Source organism: Budorcas taxicolor, chromosome 1 (assembly GCF_023091745.1).
Source record: "Budorcas taxicolor isolate Tak-1 chromosome 1, Takin1.1, whole genome shotgun sequence".
Taxonomy (NCBI): domain Eukaryota; kingdom Metazoa; phylum Chordata; class Mammalia; order Artiodactyla; family Bovidae; genus Budorcas; species Budorcas taxicolor.
The window spans coordinates 58,797,115-58,816,954 of NC_068910.1; the positions used below are offsets into that span (position 1 = coordinate 58,797,115).

Consider the following 19,840-nt stretch of genomic DNA (forward strand, 5'->3'; position numbering starts at 1 on the left):
AGCAGTGGAGCACAGGCTAGAATCCAGTGCGGTCACCGCTGTTTTGCTCACTGCAGCCTTTCTTGGGCAGGCTGATGGAGCGCGTTAGGATTTGTGTGGATGCAGCCGTCATGCAGGACGTGCAGCTGCCCCAGCGGCGCTGGCCCCACTCCCGGCCGCAGACAGCGTGCGGTCCCAGCGCCGGGGCGCCGGGCGCCTCAGACGCAGCAGCCTTGCTTTCTTACACAGTCCAGGCTCTGCCTCCCTGTGGTCAAAAGACGCTCTCATTAACTCACTTCATTGTTTTGCAACAATCTTGTGAGGTGTGTAGGGCTGCTCTTACTCGCAGTTGGTAAAGAGGCCCAGGAATGCTCATGGTTTCTGCTTCATTTGGTGAAAAATTGGTGATTGTTACCTCAGGTTATTTTCATAGAAATTGGTCATGTTAGATCTAGAAAGAACTCTAGGAGATTGTTACTCTCTTATTTTACATAGTAGATAAAGAGGTCAAAGAGATGAAAGGAGTTGTGCGTTTTTTCATAGATAAATTTGTGAAGCTAGTTTAATTCCCCAATTTAAAACATGTTGACTTGAGTTTCTGATTAATGAAATCACGTTCGTTCAAATGGTTGCCTTGCTTTTTTTCTCCTGGATGGAGATGTTGTCACCTGAAACACTGTCCTGTGTTATCAGGACATCTTAGCACCAGGGAAGTTACCCTGAAGTAGATGCAGTTTCTTTTCCTAAGTAGCAGAAGTATGCTTTCTGTTGAAACCCTCCTGTCTTGTTTCCCACCTGACGCCAGCTCTTTGACCGCATCAAGCTGCTCGGCATGCCGGCCAAGCACCAGCCCGGCCTGATCTACCTGCGCCACGTGCCCCTCTGGAAGGTGCACGCCTTCACCGCCGTCCAGCTCACCTGCCTGGTCCTGCTGTGGGTGATAAAAGCCTCCGCGGCTGCAGTCGTGTTCCCCATGATGGTGAGCGTTTTTCCCGGAGTTTATTACCAGCTATTAATAGTGACGTCTTTGTGTGTTGATAGCAGTTGTCTTTTATTAATATTCATAGTTAACTTGCAGAAAAGGATTTTAAGAACCTCAGATGTTTTGAAATGTGAATTAGCCCTTTCTGGCTAAGAAACCCATCGCTTCAAAGTTAAATTTTGCTTGTCATTTTCTAATTTTATTTTTATTTTTATTTTTAGTCCTAGGGTATAGAATACTGTTTTGTATTTTTAAACAACTTCAGAGTTTAGGACGTTTATGAAGCAAATATTAGCCTGATCTAAAAGCTAGAGACTATTTGCAGATATCCTTTTGCAAATATTATGTAAAAGTTGATTTATATACATGGCAACAAAGAAAATCTTTGAAAATTATACAGGTAATATTCCCTGATTGCAGATAATTAAATTACAAATGAATATTTAAAAGCCACTAAGAAATATTCGGTATTTAGAGACTAAATTCTAAAATAAGCCCGGGGTGGAAAACTGAGTTTAATGACCCAGAGAGATGTTATGGGGAGGGAGGTGGGAGGGGGGTTCATGTTTGGGAACGCATGTACACCTGTGGTGGATTCATGTCAATGTATGGCACAACCAATACAGTAAAGTAAAATAAAAAATAAATAAATAAATAAAATAAAAACAGAGTACTCTGAAAATTAACCAGTGGGGGGGGGGAACCATTGAGGAGATATTGAAATGAATAACTTTTTATCTATGAGACAGAGCTAAAGTTATCCATGTAGGAAAATGTACACTTTTCATTGCCCTTATTTTTCAAGAAGACCTAAATGCAACTAAGTTTTCATTTGTAAAAATCAACAATGGATAACTCCTTTATAATAAGTAAAATATACAAGATTAAGAAAGAGAAAAAATAGATAACCACAGCTGTGGTGTGAGGGGTTTTAAGACAATAGTACATGAGTCTATACCAGTACATGAGCATCTAGGGTAGAAGTCAGTAACCTTTTCTATGTAAAGGACCAACTCGGAAGGCCTCTGGACTGTTATGTAGACACTTACACAACAGGAGGGACATTTCCACAGTTTTTACTGATAAAATTCAAAACGTAGTTGTACAGCTTTTTTTTTAAAATGAAAGACTGCCAATGAGAAGAAGGGAATTTTTCATTTGGAACAATATCTCACTTAATTGGAGTTAGTTAAAAGTTACTGTTCCTGTCATCAGATTAGATCTAAATGCTCATCTGTAAAAGCTATTCCTAGCTCATAAGCCATACAGAACAGGCGGTGGAATGGATTTATCCCAGGGTCTTGTGGTTTGCCTACTCCTGACCTAGAGGGAGAAGCCCACCGTTTACTAGTGTTAACGGTATGAATTGCAAGTTCTGACTGTGGTATAAGAGTAATATAATAATTGGTATAATGACACGATAGCATTATTTGTATATGTATTAGCCCAAATAACTCAAAAAAGACTAAAATCTCTTAATAGAATTAGAAAGAATTTTGTTAAGGTAGCTGGATATAAGAAAACATGATAAGCAGTATACAGGCTCTATCTTAGTAACAATGCTAAAAATTGAAATGAAAAAAATTTTACTCATAATGGTGACCAAAAACTATAAAATAGTTAATAAATTGAAAAGGAGATACTTATTTAAAGAGAAAAAAAAGTATAGTAATATTTGTATTAGTTTTAGAGCTGGTAAATATCACAGACTCATTGGCTTAAAGCAGCAGCAATTTGTGTCACAGTTCTGGAGGCCAGAAGTCAGAAGCCGAGGTACGGCCAGGGCCCTGCTGCCCCCGACACCTGAAGGGCAGTCCTCCTCTGCCTCTCCCTGGCCTCTACAGACAGCCTTTGGTGCCCCTTGGCCTGCAGTTGCATAACTCGGGTCTGTCTCTGTGATGGCTTGTGCCGTGTGGTCACTGTGTCGGCATATGACCGTTTCAGCACAGTGCTAGGGTGCTGCACAAGGAGCCCTTTCTCTCCAGCGTGACCTCTTCTTAATTAATTACAGCTGCAGCAACCCTGTATCTAAATAAAGTCTCATTATGAGGTACTAGGGGCTGGTACTTAAATGTTTTCCAGAGGGACACAAGTCGACCCTTAACAATACTGCAGGACATAAAATTAAGACCTGAACAGATAGAAACATACACCATTTTCTTTGTTTGAGGTACTTATTAGTATTATTAAAATATCACTTCCAAGTATGAAGTTTACTAATTTTATTTGCATGTATATTTGTATCTTTGGGGCAGAAGGGTGGTATCAGTGAGAACTGGGTAATTTTAAAGTTCATAGAGAAAAATAGATGCCAGAGCCACAACATGGATGGTGGAAATACTCTGTGTCCTATTGGGGCGTGGGTTACAAGAGTATATGTATTTTTCAGAAGCATCAAACTTAATATATGATATTTTTAGATATGTAAATTATATATTAAAGGAAAATATAGTTGTAATAAATATCAGAGAATACACGAAACAAAGGTCATTATAATTCATAATTCCTGGTTGGGTTGAGGGTTGAAGGACTTGATTCTGTGCTAATGCCATAGTGTTTTGATAATGAATATTTACAAGTTGCCATCAAGTCAGCATGGCTAACACAGTATGAAATCTCATAAGAATTGACAAATAGATCTGAAAACAGGACTAATGACTTCAGAAATTTATCAGAATAAATGAGAATTTACCACCTGAATATTTCATTAAAGGCAGTAAATTCACTTAAATTGAAAAATAATAAAAGATTAGACTACCTACTGGGAGCTAAATAAAGTTGCTGAGTGAGTGAGTGAAAGTTGCTCAGTCATGTCCAACTCTGTGACCCCATGGACTGTACAGTCCATGGAATTCTCCCGACCAGAATACTAGAGTGGGTAGCCTTTCCCCTCTCCAGGGGATCTTCCCAACCCAGGGATTAAACCCAGGTCCCCCACATTGCAGGCAGATTCTTTATCAGCTGAGCCACAAGGGAAGCCCAGATAAAGTTGCTATGTAATATCATATTCCAAAAGAAATAGTAAATCAATTCATGATTTAAATTTTAAAAAAAGTTATAGTAAAAATTTAGAAAATTATTCATATAACTGAGTGGTTGAAGACAAGTTTTCAAAGAAGGTAGGGAAATCTAACAGTGAAAGAAAGATGATATTTTTGACCACATGATATTTGTTTTGTATGTCCTTAGTAAAACCAGATTGTGAACTGGGACAAAATATTTGTTACATATAAAACAGAGTTTCTATCCAAACTCACAGAACTTGTTAGGAATTCATGAACAGAAGTCAGTTGAAAACCAACTGGAAAAAAGGCAAAAGGTAAGAAACAGTAAGAACAGAAGATGGAAAACTAGGCAGAATGCTCTTTGACATAAATTGCAGCAATGTCTATTTAGATCCACTTCCTAGAGGAATGAAAATAAAAACAAATAAACAAATGAGACCTAATCAAACTTACAGACTCATTAACAGTGAAGGAAACCATAAACAGAACAAAAAGACAACCCACAGAATGGGAGACAATATCAGCAAATGATGTGACTGTCAAGGGGTTAACCTCCAGAGTACCCAAACAGTTCATGCAGCTCAATATCAAAGAAGCAAACAACCCAGATCTAAATAGACATTTCTCCAAAGAAGACATGTCACCAATGGCCAAAAAGCACATGAAAAGATGCTTAACATCGCTAATTATCACGTTGGTGCTCAGTTGTGTCCGACTCTTTGTGACCCCGTGGACTATAGCCTGCAGGGTCCTCTGTCCATTGAATTTTTCCAGCAAGAATACTGGAGTGGGTTGCCATTTCCTGTTCCAGGAGATCTTCCCGACCCAGGGATTGAACGTGGCGTCTTTTGCATTGGCAGATGGATTCCTTACCATTGCACCACCTGGGAAGCTAATTATTAGAGAAATGCAAATCAAAACTACAGTGAGGTATCTCTGCACACTGGTTAGAATGGCCTTTATCAAGAAGTCTCCACACAGTAAATGCTGGCGGACTTCCCTGGTGGTCTAGTGGTTTAAAAAAAAAAAAAATTCACCTGCCAGTGCAGAGCATGTGGGTTCAATCCCTGGTCTGGGAAGAGGCCACATGTTGCAGAGCAGCTGAAACTCGGGCGCCACAGCTTCTGAAGCCCTCGCAGCCTAGAGCTCGTGCTCCTCAATAGGAGAAGTCACTGCAGCGAGACGGCCAAGCACCACCACTAGGGAAACCCACGCACAGTGACAGAGACCCCACACAGCAAGAAATAAATGCATTCTCAAAGCCTGCTGGAGAGGGCGTGGCGAGAAGGGCCCCTCCCTGCAGTGTTGATGGGAATGTAAGCTGATGCAGCCACTGTGGAGAACACTATAGAGATTGCTTAAAAAACCAGAGCTACTGTATGAGCCAGCAGTCCCACTCCTGGGCATATATCCAGACAAAAGCTATAATTCAGAAAGATACATGCCACCCCTATGTTCATAACAGCACTGTTCACAGTAGCCAAGACATGGAAACAACCTAAATGGCCATTGACAGGGAAACGGAAAAGAGGATGTGGTACGTATATACAATGGAATATTATTTAGCCATAAAAAGAACAAAATAGTGCCATTTGCAAAAACATGGATGGACCTAGACATTATCATACTAAGTGAAGTAAGTCAGAGAGAGTCAAATATCATAGGATATCACTTATTTGTGGAATCCTAAAAAAAAAGATACAAGGAAACTTACTTACAAACCAGAAACGGACTCACAAGCATAGAAAACAAATTTACTGTTACCAGAGGGGAAAGGTGGTGGGGAGGGATCAATCAGGAGTTCGGGATTAATATATATACACTACTGTATATCAAATAGAGAAACAGCAAGGTCCTCTTGTATAGTACAGGGAATAACTCAGTATTCTATATGGGAGAAGAATCTGAAAAAAAATAGATTCTCGTATATGTATAACTGAATCACTTTGCTGTGCGCCAGAAAATAATACAACATTGTAAATCAACTCTACTCAAATATAAAATAAAAATTGTTTAAAAGTTAAAAAGAAAAAGAAAAGAAAATTCCCAATGAACATTTGAAAACATCTTCAACCTTTAGCCCACCAGCCTCCTCTGCCATGGGATTTTCCGTGCAAGAATACTGGCGTGAGTTGTCATTTCTTTCTTCAGGGGATCTTCCCAGCCCAGGGTTCCAACCTGCATCTCCTGTGGCTCCTGTATTGGCAGGCAGGTTCTTTACCAGCTGAGTCACTGGGGAAGCTCTTAGCAGCAAAGAAAAGCAAATTAAAGAATATTGTGTCTTCTTCACAAACATAATTTGTAGAGTAAAACCTAATGCGGGAGAGTGGGTTCTCTGATGCCTTGTTGAAGAGATTTTAAATATTATATCTACTTATATAAAGTCATCATAAAAAGTAATAATCTTGTTTGTGAAGATAATCATTATGTTAATCTGCTTTATAATTTTATACAGAATTCAAGGGACTTATATAGGAAAAGGCTAAAAATATCATTTTCTTTGTATCTTTGAGCAGAAAGTTGAAAAAGATAAATAGGTGACTAAGTTTCTTGGAAATAAGATGATGTATAAAGTAATTTTAAACTCTGTGAAGTGCTTTTTTATCTATGATTTGATAAACACTTTTTCTCCTGGTGATATAATTTATCTATTTTTAGATATTCCTGAATATTCTTTCCCTTACGTTTTAAAGGTTCTTGCATTAGTCTTTGTTCGCAAGCTCATGGATCTGTGTTTCACAAAGAGAGAGCTTAGTTGGCTTGATGACCTCATGCCAGAAAGTAAGAAAAAAAAAGAAGACGACAAAAAGAAAAAGGAGAAAGAGGTAAAAAAAAGAGAATTTCAAATGCACACTATTCACTTACTGTTTAATATTGTGTACCAAGTAGTAAACACTGTTATAGTCACTTCAGTGGGAATCAACTCTTTCAGTCCTCCTGAGAACCTTATTATTAAAAAGCGTTCAGTCGCTCGGTCATGTCCGACTCTTTGCGACCCTGTGGACTGCAGCACGCCAGGCCTCCCTGTCCATTACCACCTCCCAGAGTTTACTCAAACTCATATCCATTGTGGAGAAGGCAATGGCAACCCTCTCTAGAACTCTTGCCTGGAAAATCCCCCTGGATGGAGGAGCCTGGTAGGCTGCAGTCCATAGGGTCGCACAGAGTTGGACACGACTGAGTGACTTTACTTTCAATTTTCACTTTCATGCATTGGAGAAGGAAATGGCAACCCACTCCAGTGTTCTTGCCTGGAGAATCCCCAGGGACAGGGGAGCCTGGTGGGCTGCCGTCTATGAGGTTGCACAGAGTCAGACCTGACTGAAGCAACTTAGCAGCAGCAGCAGCAGCAGCAATGTGTCCATTGAATCAGTGATGCCATCCAACCATCTCATCCTCTGTTGTCCCCTTCTCCTCCTGCCTTCAATCCCTCCCACCATCAGGGTCTTTTCAGATGAGTCAGCTCTTCGTGTCAGGTGGCCAAAGTATTGGAGTTTCAGCTTTAGCATCAGTCCTTCCAATGAATATTCAGGACTGATTTCTTTTAGGATGGACTGATTGGATCTCCTTGCAGTCCAAGGGACTCTCAAGAGTCTTGTCCAACACCACAGTTCAAAAGCATGAATTCTTTGGTGCTTAGCTTTCTTTATAGTCCAACTCTCACATTGATACATAACTATTGGAAAAATTATAGCCTGGACTAAACGGACCTTTATTGGCAAAGTAATGTCTTTGCTTTTTAATATGCTGTCTATTTGGTCATAGCTTTTCTTCCAAGGAGCAAGCGTCTTTTAATTTCATGGCTGCAGTCACTATCTGCAGTGATTTTGGAGCCCCCCCAAAATATAAAGTCTCTCACTGTTTCCATTGTTTCCCTTTGCCATGAAGTGATGGGACCAAATGCCATGATCTTCGTTTTCTGAATGTTGAGTTTTAAGCCAGCTTTTTCATTCTCCTCTTTCACTTTCATCAAGAGGCTTTTTAGTTCCTCTTCACTTTCTGGCGTAAGGGTGGTGTCATCTGCATATCTGAGTTTATTGATATTTCTCCTGGCGATCTTGATTCCAGCTTGTGCTTCATCCAGCCCAGCATTTCTTATGGTGTACTCTGTATAGAAGTTAAATAAGCAGGGTGAGAATATACAGCCTTGACATACTCCTTTCCCAATTTGGAACCAGTCTGTTGTTCCATGTCCAGTTCTAACTGTTGCTTCCTGACCTGCATACAGATTTCTCAAGAGGCGGTTCAGGTGGTCTGGTATTCCCATCTCTTTCAGAATTTTCCACAGTTTATTGTGATCCACACAGTCAAAGGCTTTGGCACAGTCAATAAAGCAGAAATAGATGTTTTTCTGGAACTAGCTTGCTTTTTCGATGATCCAGCAGATGTTGGCAATTTGACCTCTGGTTCCTCTGCCTTTTCTAAAACCAGCTTGAACATCTGGAAGTTCATGTTTCACGTATCGTCGAAGCCTGGCTTGGAGAATTTTAAGCATTACTTTAAAAAGTGTGTGTACTTTTATTATTTCCAGTTTACAAATAAGGAAACAGAGAGATTAATAAGTAAATTGTCCTAAACACAGGCTCTTACCCATTTTACCAACTTGCCCTCAGCCCTTACACAGAGATACTTCAGAAAAATTACATATGATATGTATATAAATCAACAGTCGGAAGAATTTACCAGTATTAAAACATAGATAACACAGAATAATTCTACGTCACAGTCTTCCATCTAACATAAACTTAAATATACATGAGAGTACATTTTAGCATTCATTTTAATTTTAACAGCATTTTAATAATCTGGCATATATAAGGACAAAAGTGACATTAAGTAGATAATCTTTTTATAGAAAATGTAGTAAAATTTTAGTTTTTATATTCAATATTATGTACCCTTAGTTGATTTGTATACTGAGATTTACATGAAGACTCTATACTGAATTTGAATTTTTTAACAACCAGCTCAGTACTGCAACCAATTATGAAGGGCACATAGACACTTGAGTTATGTAGCATAGATGATTCTGTTGAATTCAGTGCCTCAGTTCATTTGCCCAGTCAGAATATTGTTTGAAATTAAAGATAAGATAATACATTTTTAAAAGTTGTGGTCCTATTTAAATAGATCTCAAAATTGCTGGGTTTTTTTTTTTCCTAATTTTTGAGAGAAATGAGCACAATTTATAACTTGTGTTGCATAGTATTTGTGAAAAAGCATTTATTAAAGTTGCAGACAAATGCTTTTAGAAACTTGCTGGCATTTTTTCATGGTTTGATTATTCAGTGCTGATGTATGGCAAAATTCCTGGTTTTATGTTTACTTTTAATTAAAAATTGTGACTTTTTAATGAGGATATTAATTGTGAAACAGTTAAATTGAGTCTACAAAATTTTTAAGAATTTTGTTTCCTTCAAGGCTATATATATATATATATATATATATATGTAAAAATAAGCTTTTGATGATTTTTCAAGTAGGATATAATTTATTTATAAAATAGGTAAAATTGCTTGCTTATTACTTCCTATATCACTTAGAATAAGGTCATTTGCATATCATAGAACAAAAGTAGAGCTGCCTTAAACACAAGAGTTTTTTCTTTTTGTCCTGTAAAAGGAATCTTGAAAGTTAAGTGACCTTGTGTGCTGGTTCCGCAGTTGTCAGGAACTCTGTTAGTTTCTCCCAGCCCAGCGTAGACTTTCCATCCTCAGCATCCCATGATGGGTCAGAGTGCCTGCTGAGTGTGAGCTGCATTAGCAGCAGAGTCAGAGACTGGGAGGCAGTGGCGGCGGCCCCACTGTGCTACCCAGAAATGGCATCCAGGAGGTTCCACTGGCACCATACTGAGCTGCAGGGAGTGCTGAGAAATTTAGGTTTTATTGGTTTTTAATCTTACATTGTTTTTGTTAAAACCAGGTGCATTGTCACCCCCAAGCTGTGGGATTTCTTTTAGTAAGACAGGTGCTCTCTCCGTGTCTCCATCCTCATTAGGATTGTGTCATGATTTGGGTTCATGTTTCTTAGCTTAGGTGTTCTTGACTTGAGGGGATGCTCAGAAAAGGGGCTGCTACTGGCAACGTATGGCCTGTTGTACATCCACCATAGACAGGACTGGCTCCCAGGACAAGCAGTTGTTTGGCTCTTAATGTCAGTATTGCTGAGACTGAGAAACCCCCATCTTATCCAGGTGAGGTTTTGCTTATATTGTATTGTAATGAGAGCCATGAGATTTCACACAATTTTGTTGCTCATTGTACATGGCGTGTATGTGCTCAGTCGTGTCTGACTCTGTGACCCCATGGCCTGTACCCGGCCAGGCTCCCCTGTCCATGGAATTTTCTAGGCAAGAGTACTGGAGTGGGTTACCAATTCCTTCTCCAGGGGATCTTTCCAACCCAGGGATTGAACCCCCATCTTGTGTCTCCTGCATTGGCAGACAGGTTCTTTACCACTTGCGCCACCTGGAAAGCCCCCTCTCATTGTATACCTGTGTAATAGTTGATAATAAAGTTTATGGCGACTTGCCTGGCAGTCCAGTGGTTAGGACTCTGCACTTCCAGTAGTCAGAGAACTAGGATCCCATGTGCTATGTGGAGTCGCCAAAAGTAATGCTAATAGTAATAAATTTTAAAAAGTAAGATTTATGTAGCTAAATTGATATTTAAATAGTACTAAGAGACATTGCTGCATGGCATCACCGACTCGATAGATGTGCATTTGAATGAACTCTGGGAGTTGGTGGTGGACAGGGAGGCCTGGCGTGCTGCGACCTGGGTCGCAAAGAGTTAGACACGAGTGAGTGACTGAACTGAACAGACATTCCTTTGCCAAGAAAGGTCCATCTAGTCAAGGCTATGGTTTTTCCAGTAGTCATGTATGGATATGAGAGTTGGACTGTGAAGAAAGCTGAGCGCTGAAGAATTGACGCTTTTGAACTGTGGTGTTGGAGAAGACTCTTGAGAGTCCCTTGGACTGCAAGGAGATCCAACCAGCCCATTCTGAAGGAGATCAGTCCTGGGATTTCTTTGGAGGGAATGATGCTAAAGCTGAAACTCCAGTACTTTGGCCACCTCATGCGAAGAGTTGACTCATTGGAAAAGACTCTCATGCTGGGAGGGATTGGAGGCAGGAGGAGAAGGGGATGACAGAGGATGACATGGGTGGATGGCATCAATGACTCGATGGACGTGAGTTTGGGTAAACGCTGGAAGTTGGTGATGGACAGGGAGGCCTGGAGTGCTGCGATTCATGGGGTTGCAAAGAGTCGGACATGACTGAGCGAATGAACTGAACTGAACTGAATGATTAACTCCCAGAGATGGAAGTTATAACCCTTAAAAATTAATCTTTACAAGTGATTGTTTTCACCTTGTGTTACAAGTGTGTGTTCATAATAATAAAATGAAATTTTCAGTCATGGCAAGTTAAATAGTGTCAATTTGGTTGTCAACATATGTCAATATAGATGTTGATATATTAATTGGTCCTGGAAACATTCTGGGAAAAGTCACCTCTTCACGTCTGTTCTTTCAAGGAAGCTGAGCGAATGCTGCAAGCTGGTGAAGACACTGTGCACCTTCCATTTGAAGGGGGAAGCCTCCTGCAGATTCCAGTGAAGGCGCTAAAGTACAGGTGAGATGCAGCTTTGCATTTTAGAATGTGCTTCACACGACTGGTGCATGAATGAGCCATGCGGTATGTCTCTTAAGTCATGATGTCTGGTTTTTAAACGATGACAAACACTGCACCTGGCGTGTAGGCTGAAGGAGGGCTTCCTGCAGGTGGAAGAGGAAGTTGCTCCCTCCTTCCCCTCCCGCTGACAGCAGCAGGATAGAGCTGGCAGGGAGAGACCTCGGCCTCCACGTCCAGCAAAGATTGGCCTGTTGTTCTCACTCCTTCTGTTTCAGTGAAGTTGAAACCCAGTCTTAGGATACTCCCATGCTCTCAGTAGTACAACTTTATTTTTTTCCCTTGCCCTCGTTATGACGGAGGTTGGTGCATGCTGGAAAATAATGCTTGTAATCCATCTTTGGATGACCTTCCCACAGGTGACAGTGTTTAGAGGCCCTGGAACTCTCCTTCAGTTTTCAAAGGTATCATCTGCCCATTGCCAGTGAGGGCTCATACTAGGGAAAAATTAATGTTTATCATGTATAGCTTATCATACATGATTTTGGCAATTTATATTAAAATCTGTGAACTAAATATAGAGGTTGGGAAATGTAAGCCTTTTTTTAGCTTTAAAAACTTCTATGATTTATTTTTTTAATATAAATTTATTTTTGTTAATTGGAGGCTAATTACTTTTTAAATATTGGTTTTGCCATACATCAACATGAATCCGCCATGGGTGTACACATGTTCCCCATCCTGAACCCCCCTCCCACCTCCCTCCCAGTACCATCCCTCTGGGTCATCCCAGTGCACCAGCCCCAAGCATCCTGTATCATGCATCAAACCTGGACTGGCGATTCATTTCACATATGATATTTATACACGTTTCAATGCCATTCTCCCAGATCATCCCACCCTCTCCCTCCCCCACGAAGTTCAAAAGACTGTTCTATACATCTGTGTCTCTTTTGCTGTCTCACATACAGGGTTATTGTTACCATCTTTCTAAATTACATATATATGTGTTAGTATACTGTACTGGTGTTTTTCTTTCTGGCTTACTTCACTCTGTATAAGAGGCTCCAGTTTCATCCACCTCATTAGAACTGATTCAAATGTATTGTACCACAGCTTTCTTATCCATTCATCCGCTGATGGACATCTAGGTTGCTTCCATGTCCTGGCTATTATAAACAAGGCTGCGATGAACATTAGGGTACATGTGTCTCTTTCAGTTCTGGTTTCCTTGGTGTGTATGCCCAGCAGTGGGATTGCTGGGTCGTATGGCAGTTCTAGTTCCAGTTTTTTAAGGAGTCTCCACAGTTCTCCATAGTGGCTATACTAGTTTGCATTCCCATCAACAATGTAAGAGGGTTCCCCTTTCTCCACACCCTCTCCAGCATTTATTGCTTGTAGACATTTGGATAGCAGCCATTCTGACTGGCGTGAAATGGTACCTCATTGTGGTTTTGATTTGCATTTCTCTGATAATGAGTGATGTTGAGCATCTTTTCATGTGTTTGTTAGCCATCTGTATGTCTTCTTTGGAGAAATGTCTGTTTAGGTCTTTGGCCCATTTTTTTATTGGGTCATTTATTTTTCTGGAATTGAGCTGCAAGAGTTGCTTGTATATTTTTGAGATTAATTCTTTGTCAGTTGCTTCATTTGCTATTATTTTCTCCCATTCCGAAGGCTGTCTTTTCACCTTGCTTATAGTTTCCTTTGTTGTGCAGAAGCTTTTAATTTTAATTAGGTCCCATTTGTTTATTTTTGCTTTTGTTTCCAATATTCTGGGAGATGGGTCATAGAGGATCCTGCTGTGATTTATGTCAGAGAGTGTTTTGCCTATGTTCTCCTCTAGGAGTTTTATAGTTTCCGATCTTAACGTTTAGATCTTTAATCCATTTTGAGTTTATTTTTGTGTATGGTGTTAGAAAGTGTTCTAGTTTCATTCTTTTACAAATGGTTGTCACCAGTTTTCCCAGCACCACTTGTTAAAGAGATTGTCTTTTCTCTGTTGTATATTCTTGCCTCCTTTGTCAAAGATAAGGTGTCCATAGGTGCGTGGGTTTATCTCTGGGCTTTCTATTTTGTTCAGTCGATCTATATTTCTGTCTTTTTGCCAGTACCGTACTATTTTGATGACTGTGGCTTTGTAGTAGAGCCTGAAGTCAGGCAGGTTGATTCCTCCAGTTCCATTCTTCTTTCTCAAGATTGCTTTGGCTATTCGAGGTTTTTTGTATTTCCATACAAATTGTGAAATTATTTATTCTAGTTCTCTGAAAATTACTGTTGGTAGCTTGATAGGGATTGCATTGAATCTATAGATTGCTTTGAGTAGTATACTCATTTTCACTATATTGATTCTTCCAATCCATGACCATGGTATATTTCTCCATCTATTAGTGTCCTCTTTGATTTCTTTCACCAGTGTTTTATAGTTTTCTATATGTAGGTCTTTTGTTTCTTTAGGTAGATATATTCCTAAGTATTTTATTCTTTTCGTTGCAATGGTGAATGGAATTGTTTCCTTAGTTTCCCTTTCTATTTTCTCACTATTAGTGTGTAGGAATGCAAGAGATTTCTCTGTGTTGATTTTATATCCTGCAACTTTACTATATTCATTGATTAGCTCTAGTAATTTTCTGGTGGAGTCTTTAGGGTTTTCTATGTAGAGGATCATGTCATCTGCAAACAGGGAGAGTTTTACTTCTTTTCCAGTTTGGATTCTTTTTATTTCTTTTTCTGCTCTGATTGCTGTGGCCCAAACTTCCAAAACTATGTTGAATAGTAGTGGTGAGAGTGGGCATCCTTGACTTGTTTCTGACTTTAGGGGAAATGCTTTCAATTTTTCATCATTGAGGATAATGTTTGCTGTGGGTTTATCATATATAGCTTTTATTATGTTGAGGTATGTTCCTTCTATTCCTGCTTTCTGGAGAGTTTTTATCATAAATGGGTGTTGAATTTTGTCAAAGGCTTTCTCTGCATCTATTGAGATAATCATATGGCTTTTATTTTTCCATTTGTTAATGTGGTGTATTACATTGATTGATTTGCAGATATTGATTAATCCTTGCATCCCTGGGATAAAGCCCACTTGGTCATGGTGTATGATCTTTTTAATGTGTTGTTGGATTCTGATTGCTAGAATTTTGTTAAGGATTTTTGCATCTATGTTCATCAGTGATATTGGCCTGTAGTTTTCTTTTTTTGTGGCATCTTTGTCAGGTTTTGGTATTAGGGTGATGGTGGCCTCATAGAATCAGTTTGGAAGAAAAACTTCTGTGATTTATTTACACATCTGATTCATCTGTATATTTATTCTGTTTACAAATAGCCATATATAGTACAAAAATCAGTTTTAGAAGGTATATAGGTTCCTTCCTTGACCAGTGAATGGAAAATGTTGTTAATATCTAATTATCTTGCTTCAACCTTTTTTCATTTTTAACTTTATGGTTTTTACAGAGGTCACATTTGGACTCTATGTGTTGATTAGTTTTGACAATGAATTCACAAGTATTTTTCTCTAATACTTTTTACTATTAATTTTTATCATGGGTATCCTTTGTCACCTTTCATGATTTTCCCTCAGATTTGTATGTATCTTAAATGCCAAGTATAGACATTTTGATATATCCATGTTTAGTGCTCTGCTTCTCTAGATTCTGTAAATGTTTGTTAAATGAATCAGTGTATTGACTTTGTGCTAAAAAGAGTGTGCAAGTGAAAGTGTTAGTTGCTTATTCGTGTTTGACATTTGCAACCCCATGAAGTGTAGCCCACCAGGCTCCTCTGTCTATGGAATTCTCTAGGTAAGAATACTTGAGTGGGTTGCCATTCCCTTCTCCAAGTGATCTTCCCGACCTGGGGATAAAATTCAGGTCTCCTGCATTGGAGGCAGATTCTTTAGCGTCTGAGCCTTCAGGGAAGTCCAAAAAGAGTATAGGAACTGCCATGGTGGTTACTGGTGACTCAGCAGTTTGCTGAGATGCTGGCCACTCAATTTCTGTAGGATCTACATTAGCTTTTCCTTACCATGATCACACATGGACTTTGACGGATATAAGTGGAGTCCATACTCGTACTTTCTGATATTTAACAAAAAGAATGGGTATACATGCGTACATTTACTTTGTCTAATGATGACATGAGCCATGATTAATGCCATTTTGCTTAAAACTTGAACATCCAGAATGCCAGGAATTGGCTGACCTGTTTGTCTGCCAGGCCTTTAGGTCTGGCTGCTTTGGATGTGTTTGTGAGTGTGTTAGTCACTTAGTCATGTCCGACCCTGCAGCCTCACGGACTGTAGCCCGCTGGGCTACAGTGGAATTCTCCAGGCATGAATACTCTGGGTGGGTAGCCATTCCCTTCTCCAAGCTTTGGATTATATGCCATAAAAATGAATTAAGATAACTTAGCAACATAGGAAAGCATTTGGAAACTGTAAAGCCCTACAAAATATGAAAATAATTTATTGAATGTAGACAAAATTTTTTCCATCTAGTTTTTACTCTGGAGGAAAACAAAATGTCTATTTTCTTCAGAGGGGGAGTCTCAGTTTCTACTAATGGGAAAGTAGAGAAGAAACATTTAGAACCTAGAAAGTGTTTCAAGAATTTCTCTCTTCAATTATTGGAAGTTGGCAACTGGGCAAAGAAACGTTTTCTTGGGGTAGACCGGGTCTCAGGTACCGCCATGGTGAATCTGGGTGTCCAGATGTGTGTGCTTGTAAAAACTTGTTAAAGTGGCCTTGGAGACTTTCCAGTGATTCTGTCACTGATTTTTAGTCTTACATCATCAATGATGTGCAGACTTAACGTGTGAACAACGGACTGCTCTATAACCTTTTATAACCTGGCTGCCACCACAGTGTTAATTTAACATCTGTTTTGACATTTGTATTCATTGTTTGTTTGCATGAAATATTTTTCTTTGGGTGAAGAAAAAGGGCTTGCAAGTGTATTTCTATTAACTTCCTAGTATTTTCATGTTACTTGCGACTGACAACCTTAAGCTCCCAAATTATTTATGGATGTCTTCTTTACTGGACTTGGGGTGTTGAGGTAATTTTTGCAGTATTTCATAGAGACACAGTATAATTACATTTGTTTCTTACAATGAAAGAAGTATTTTGTTCTTTGGATTTTGATAAATTTTATATATTAGTAGTAACACTTTGAGGCCACCATATTACTGATATGGTAATAATCAGCTAAAAGTGGTACTGACAAACCTTTCTGGTATTTTATCTTTTGAAGCATTTTAATTTCTAATTTTAAACCATCCCATTTCCCAGAATTCTTTTTAATGATTTGTAAAAACTTTGAAAAAAAACATTTTAAATCCTAGTTGTTACTTTTCTTGATGTACTTTAGATAGTTGTTTGCTGCAACTGAGATTTGTGCAGATTATAAAAGTTTTCTAATTGGCTTGACGCTGTATCACTTTTTATATTTAAAAGCACATTAATATATTCTTTCCTGTTATTTTCATAGTATACTTATAGCCAGGATAATCACCTTTGAGCATCATTGCCAAGTTAATTACTGTCATTCCTAGTTTTGATTATAAGGAAAGATGCAATTCCCCATGAGACCTTTATGATAGAACTCCAAAGTAGTGATATCTTGCTGGACCTTGGTGTAAGTGCATGGCAAAGACTTTTCTCAGTTTTAAGTTGATGAAAGCAAATATTATGTAGATAATAAGAATGACAGTATTAATGCTTTTGCAAGTACTGAATACTAACCAGAAAGTGTGTTTGTTCTTCAGTGTTGATCCCTCAGTTGTTAACATATCAGATGAAATGGCCAAAACTGCACAGTGGAAGGCACTGTCCATGAACCCTGAGAATGCCAAAGTAACCAGACCTAACCCGAGGTAGCTGTAACAATTTATGCATTTTCTAACTGTAGTGACTTCTAGTTTACTTATGGATAGCTATTTAGGAAACCATTCAATTTAACTCAGTTTACGTAATTTATATTCTCCTTACTTAACAAAACAACATTTTTTTCTTCTTCTTCTCCTTCCTCTGTCCATCATTTCACTGTGTACTGGAGCAGACATGGGTACTGATTTTTTTGTTGTTATTTTTTAAATTTATAGTTACTGGCTTCAAAAAAAAAAGGAATTGGCGTTATATTGTAACAAAAATAAATATATACATATGGAGTAAATATATAAAAGATCAGAAACCATATAAAGAAAAAAAATTACTAGGGGTTGAATACTAAAATAGAATGCTGCCACAGTTATGCTCTGATGGTCCCCCCAGAAATATACCTTGTTTTGCCTTGTTTCAGCCTACTATAGCTTGTGATGAGGTAAACCTTTTCTTAGGAGATACTTGTAGGAAATTTAATCCATGATTGTGAAGGGCATTTAGTTTTATAGTGAACCATGTATTACACAACTGTTTCATAACCCCTTATGTTTCTTGTTATGTAATAACTCTTGTTTTCTTTCTTTCTCCCTCACTTTAAGACCTAAACTTCAGGAATTCTGACTTGATAATCATTAGTACTTTAACCCCTCATGTCTCTGGAGAAATTAGGTATTATCCTGTAGAATACTCAGTCATTCAGAGTCAACAGAAACTTACATTGTGTGTACTGTGTTCCAGACACTGTGTTAGGCGTATATGCTGTGTTAGACTGTATATGCAGCTTGGTGTCAGAGTAAGACTTCAGGCAAGCAGTCACAAATTTTTCTCCATCTTTCTCTGCCTCCTTTAGAATTTTGCTTCTGGTTAATCTTTGTTACCAGGTTTTTTTTTTTTGCTTTTCTCCCATCATTTCTTGAGTTTTAATTCTCTAAGCTAGACTGTTTCCTTCACTTATATATATGATCTCAAAGTTTTAAAGTTAAACTTTTTGTCATTTTGGATTATTTCATGCAACCCAAATTTCACTAGATACCCTTTTAGCTTTTAGGAATTTTCAACTCCTGTCAGCACCCCTGGCCCACAGCGTTAGTATAAAGACCTTAGACTAATATCATTTTGTCTTTTGTAAGTATTTCTGCCTTTCATTCAGGTTGCCCCTCAATTCAAAATAGCTTAGGAGGAAAGAGAATGTTTTGTTATGTTGTTCAACAGAAGAATGTTTGATATGTCTTCTTCAATTTTGTCTGGAGAAGGCAGCAAACCATAGCATGTTTCTATATTTTGAAAATTTTTCAAAGCCCAGATATTCTTGTTATAATTAATTAGTTAAATCCATATACACAAAATCATTGTTTTTGATATTAACTTGAAAATGTGGAATCTTGTATTTGTGAACTTTGGGGAGATTTGGAAATTTGTTGCATTTTGCAGGAAATAATTATTTAAATTTGATTAAATAATTTGTCAGTAAAAGTCAAATGTTATAACTGTTCATGTATAAAGTAAAACTATTAAGCATAGTCATCATACCCTAACCAATTTTAGCTTGTAAAAAAATGTGAATTTCAGTGGCAAAAATATCTATTAAAAAGCTAAGACTTTTAAATATTTGCCTTTGGGCATCAAAGTTTACTAATATGAAAAGGAAGCAGTAAGATAGTATTGGCAGCTAGTATGTTTATAGTGTTAATAGCCATCTCAAAGGTATTATGGATGTTTACTGTTGGCCATGTGTGAATGTAATATTTGACCATTTCAAAATTACTTATTTTCATTCTTTGTTTTAAATAGCCCTGAAAAACCTGTAAGTGTGAAAATAAATTTTGAAGATGAACCAAGAAAGAAATACCTGGATGCTGAAACTTCATTATAGATTTGAACCAAGAGGAATTATATATACAGATAGATTAGATACATACACATATATGTGTGTATGTATATATAATGTGTGTGTTTCGTGTTGCTATATATAACAATATTGTATGTCATGCCCCTTATGCGTGACTACTGAGGTTTTTGTTTGTTTGTTTTCAAAGTAGTGTCTGAAGTTTGTTAGGAGCACCATGGAGACTGTGTGTTTATAATGAAATGATCTCTTGGAAGTGAGGTACATGGTTCTTACTAATCAAATACTTATTTTTCTGTTGGAAGCTTTTTTTCTGTTCTGCAGTAGAAAAATGTGGGAAAATCCATTGTCTACTTTTCTTTAAATCTGTTCTTTTAAAAAATAATCTTTAAGTCTATTTAAATCAGTGGCAGTTCATACCAACCTTAAGTGATATGTGTTTTGTCCATATTTTTAAATTTTTTCCTTGAGTTGCTAGAAATGTTCCCATATGACTTCCCTTCTGCTATTGC

The 19,840-nt window shown here is 38.2% G+C and overlaps 1 protein-coding gene across 1 annotated transcript in view; it reads left to right on the forward strand.

Moving 5' to 3' along the window:
• Positions 1-19,355, forward strand: part of SLC4A7 (solute carrier family 4 member 7) — a 117,989-nt gene extending 98,634 nt beyond the window's left edge. Inside the window, exons 22-26 of the mRNA XM_052641569.1 lie at positions 785-958; positions 6,660-6,791; positions 11,507-11,604; positions 17,368-17,475; positions 19,274-19,355. Of these exons, the coding sequence (XP_052497529.1) occupies positions 785-958; positions 6,660-6,791; positions 11,507-11,604; positions 17,368-17,475; positions 19,274-19,355 (594 nt within the window). The remainder of the gene's footprint in view (positions 1-784; positions 959-6,659; positions 6,792-11,506; positions 11,605-17,367; positions 17,476-19,273) is intronic.
• Positions 19,356-19,840: the final 485 nt, after the last annotated feature.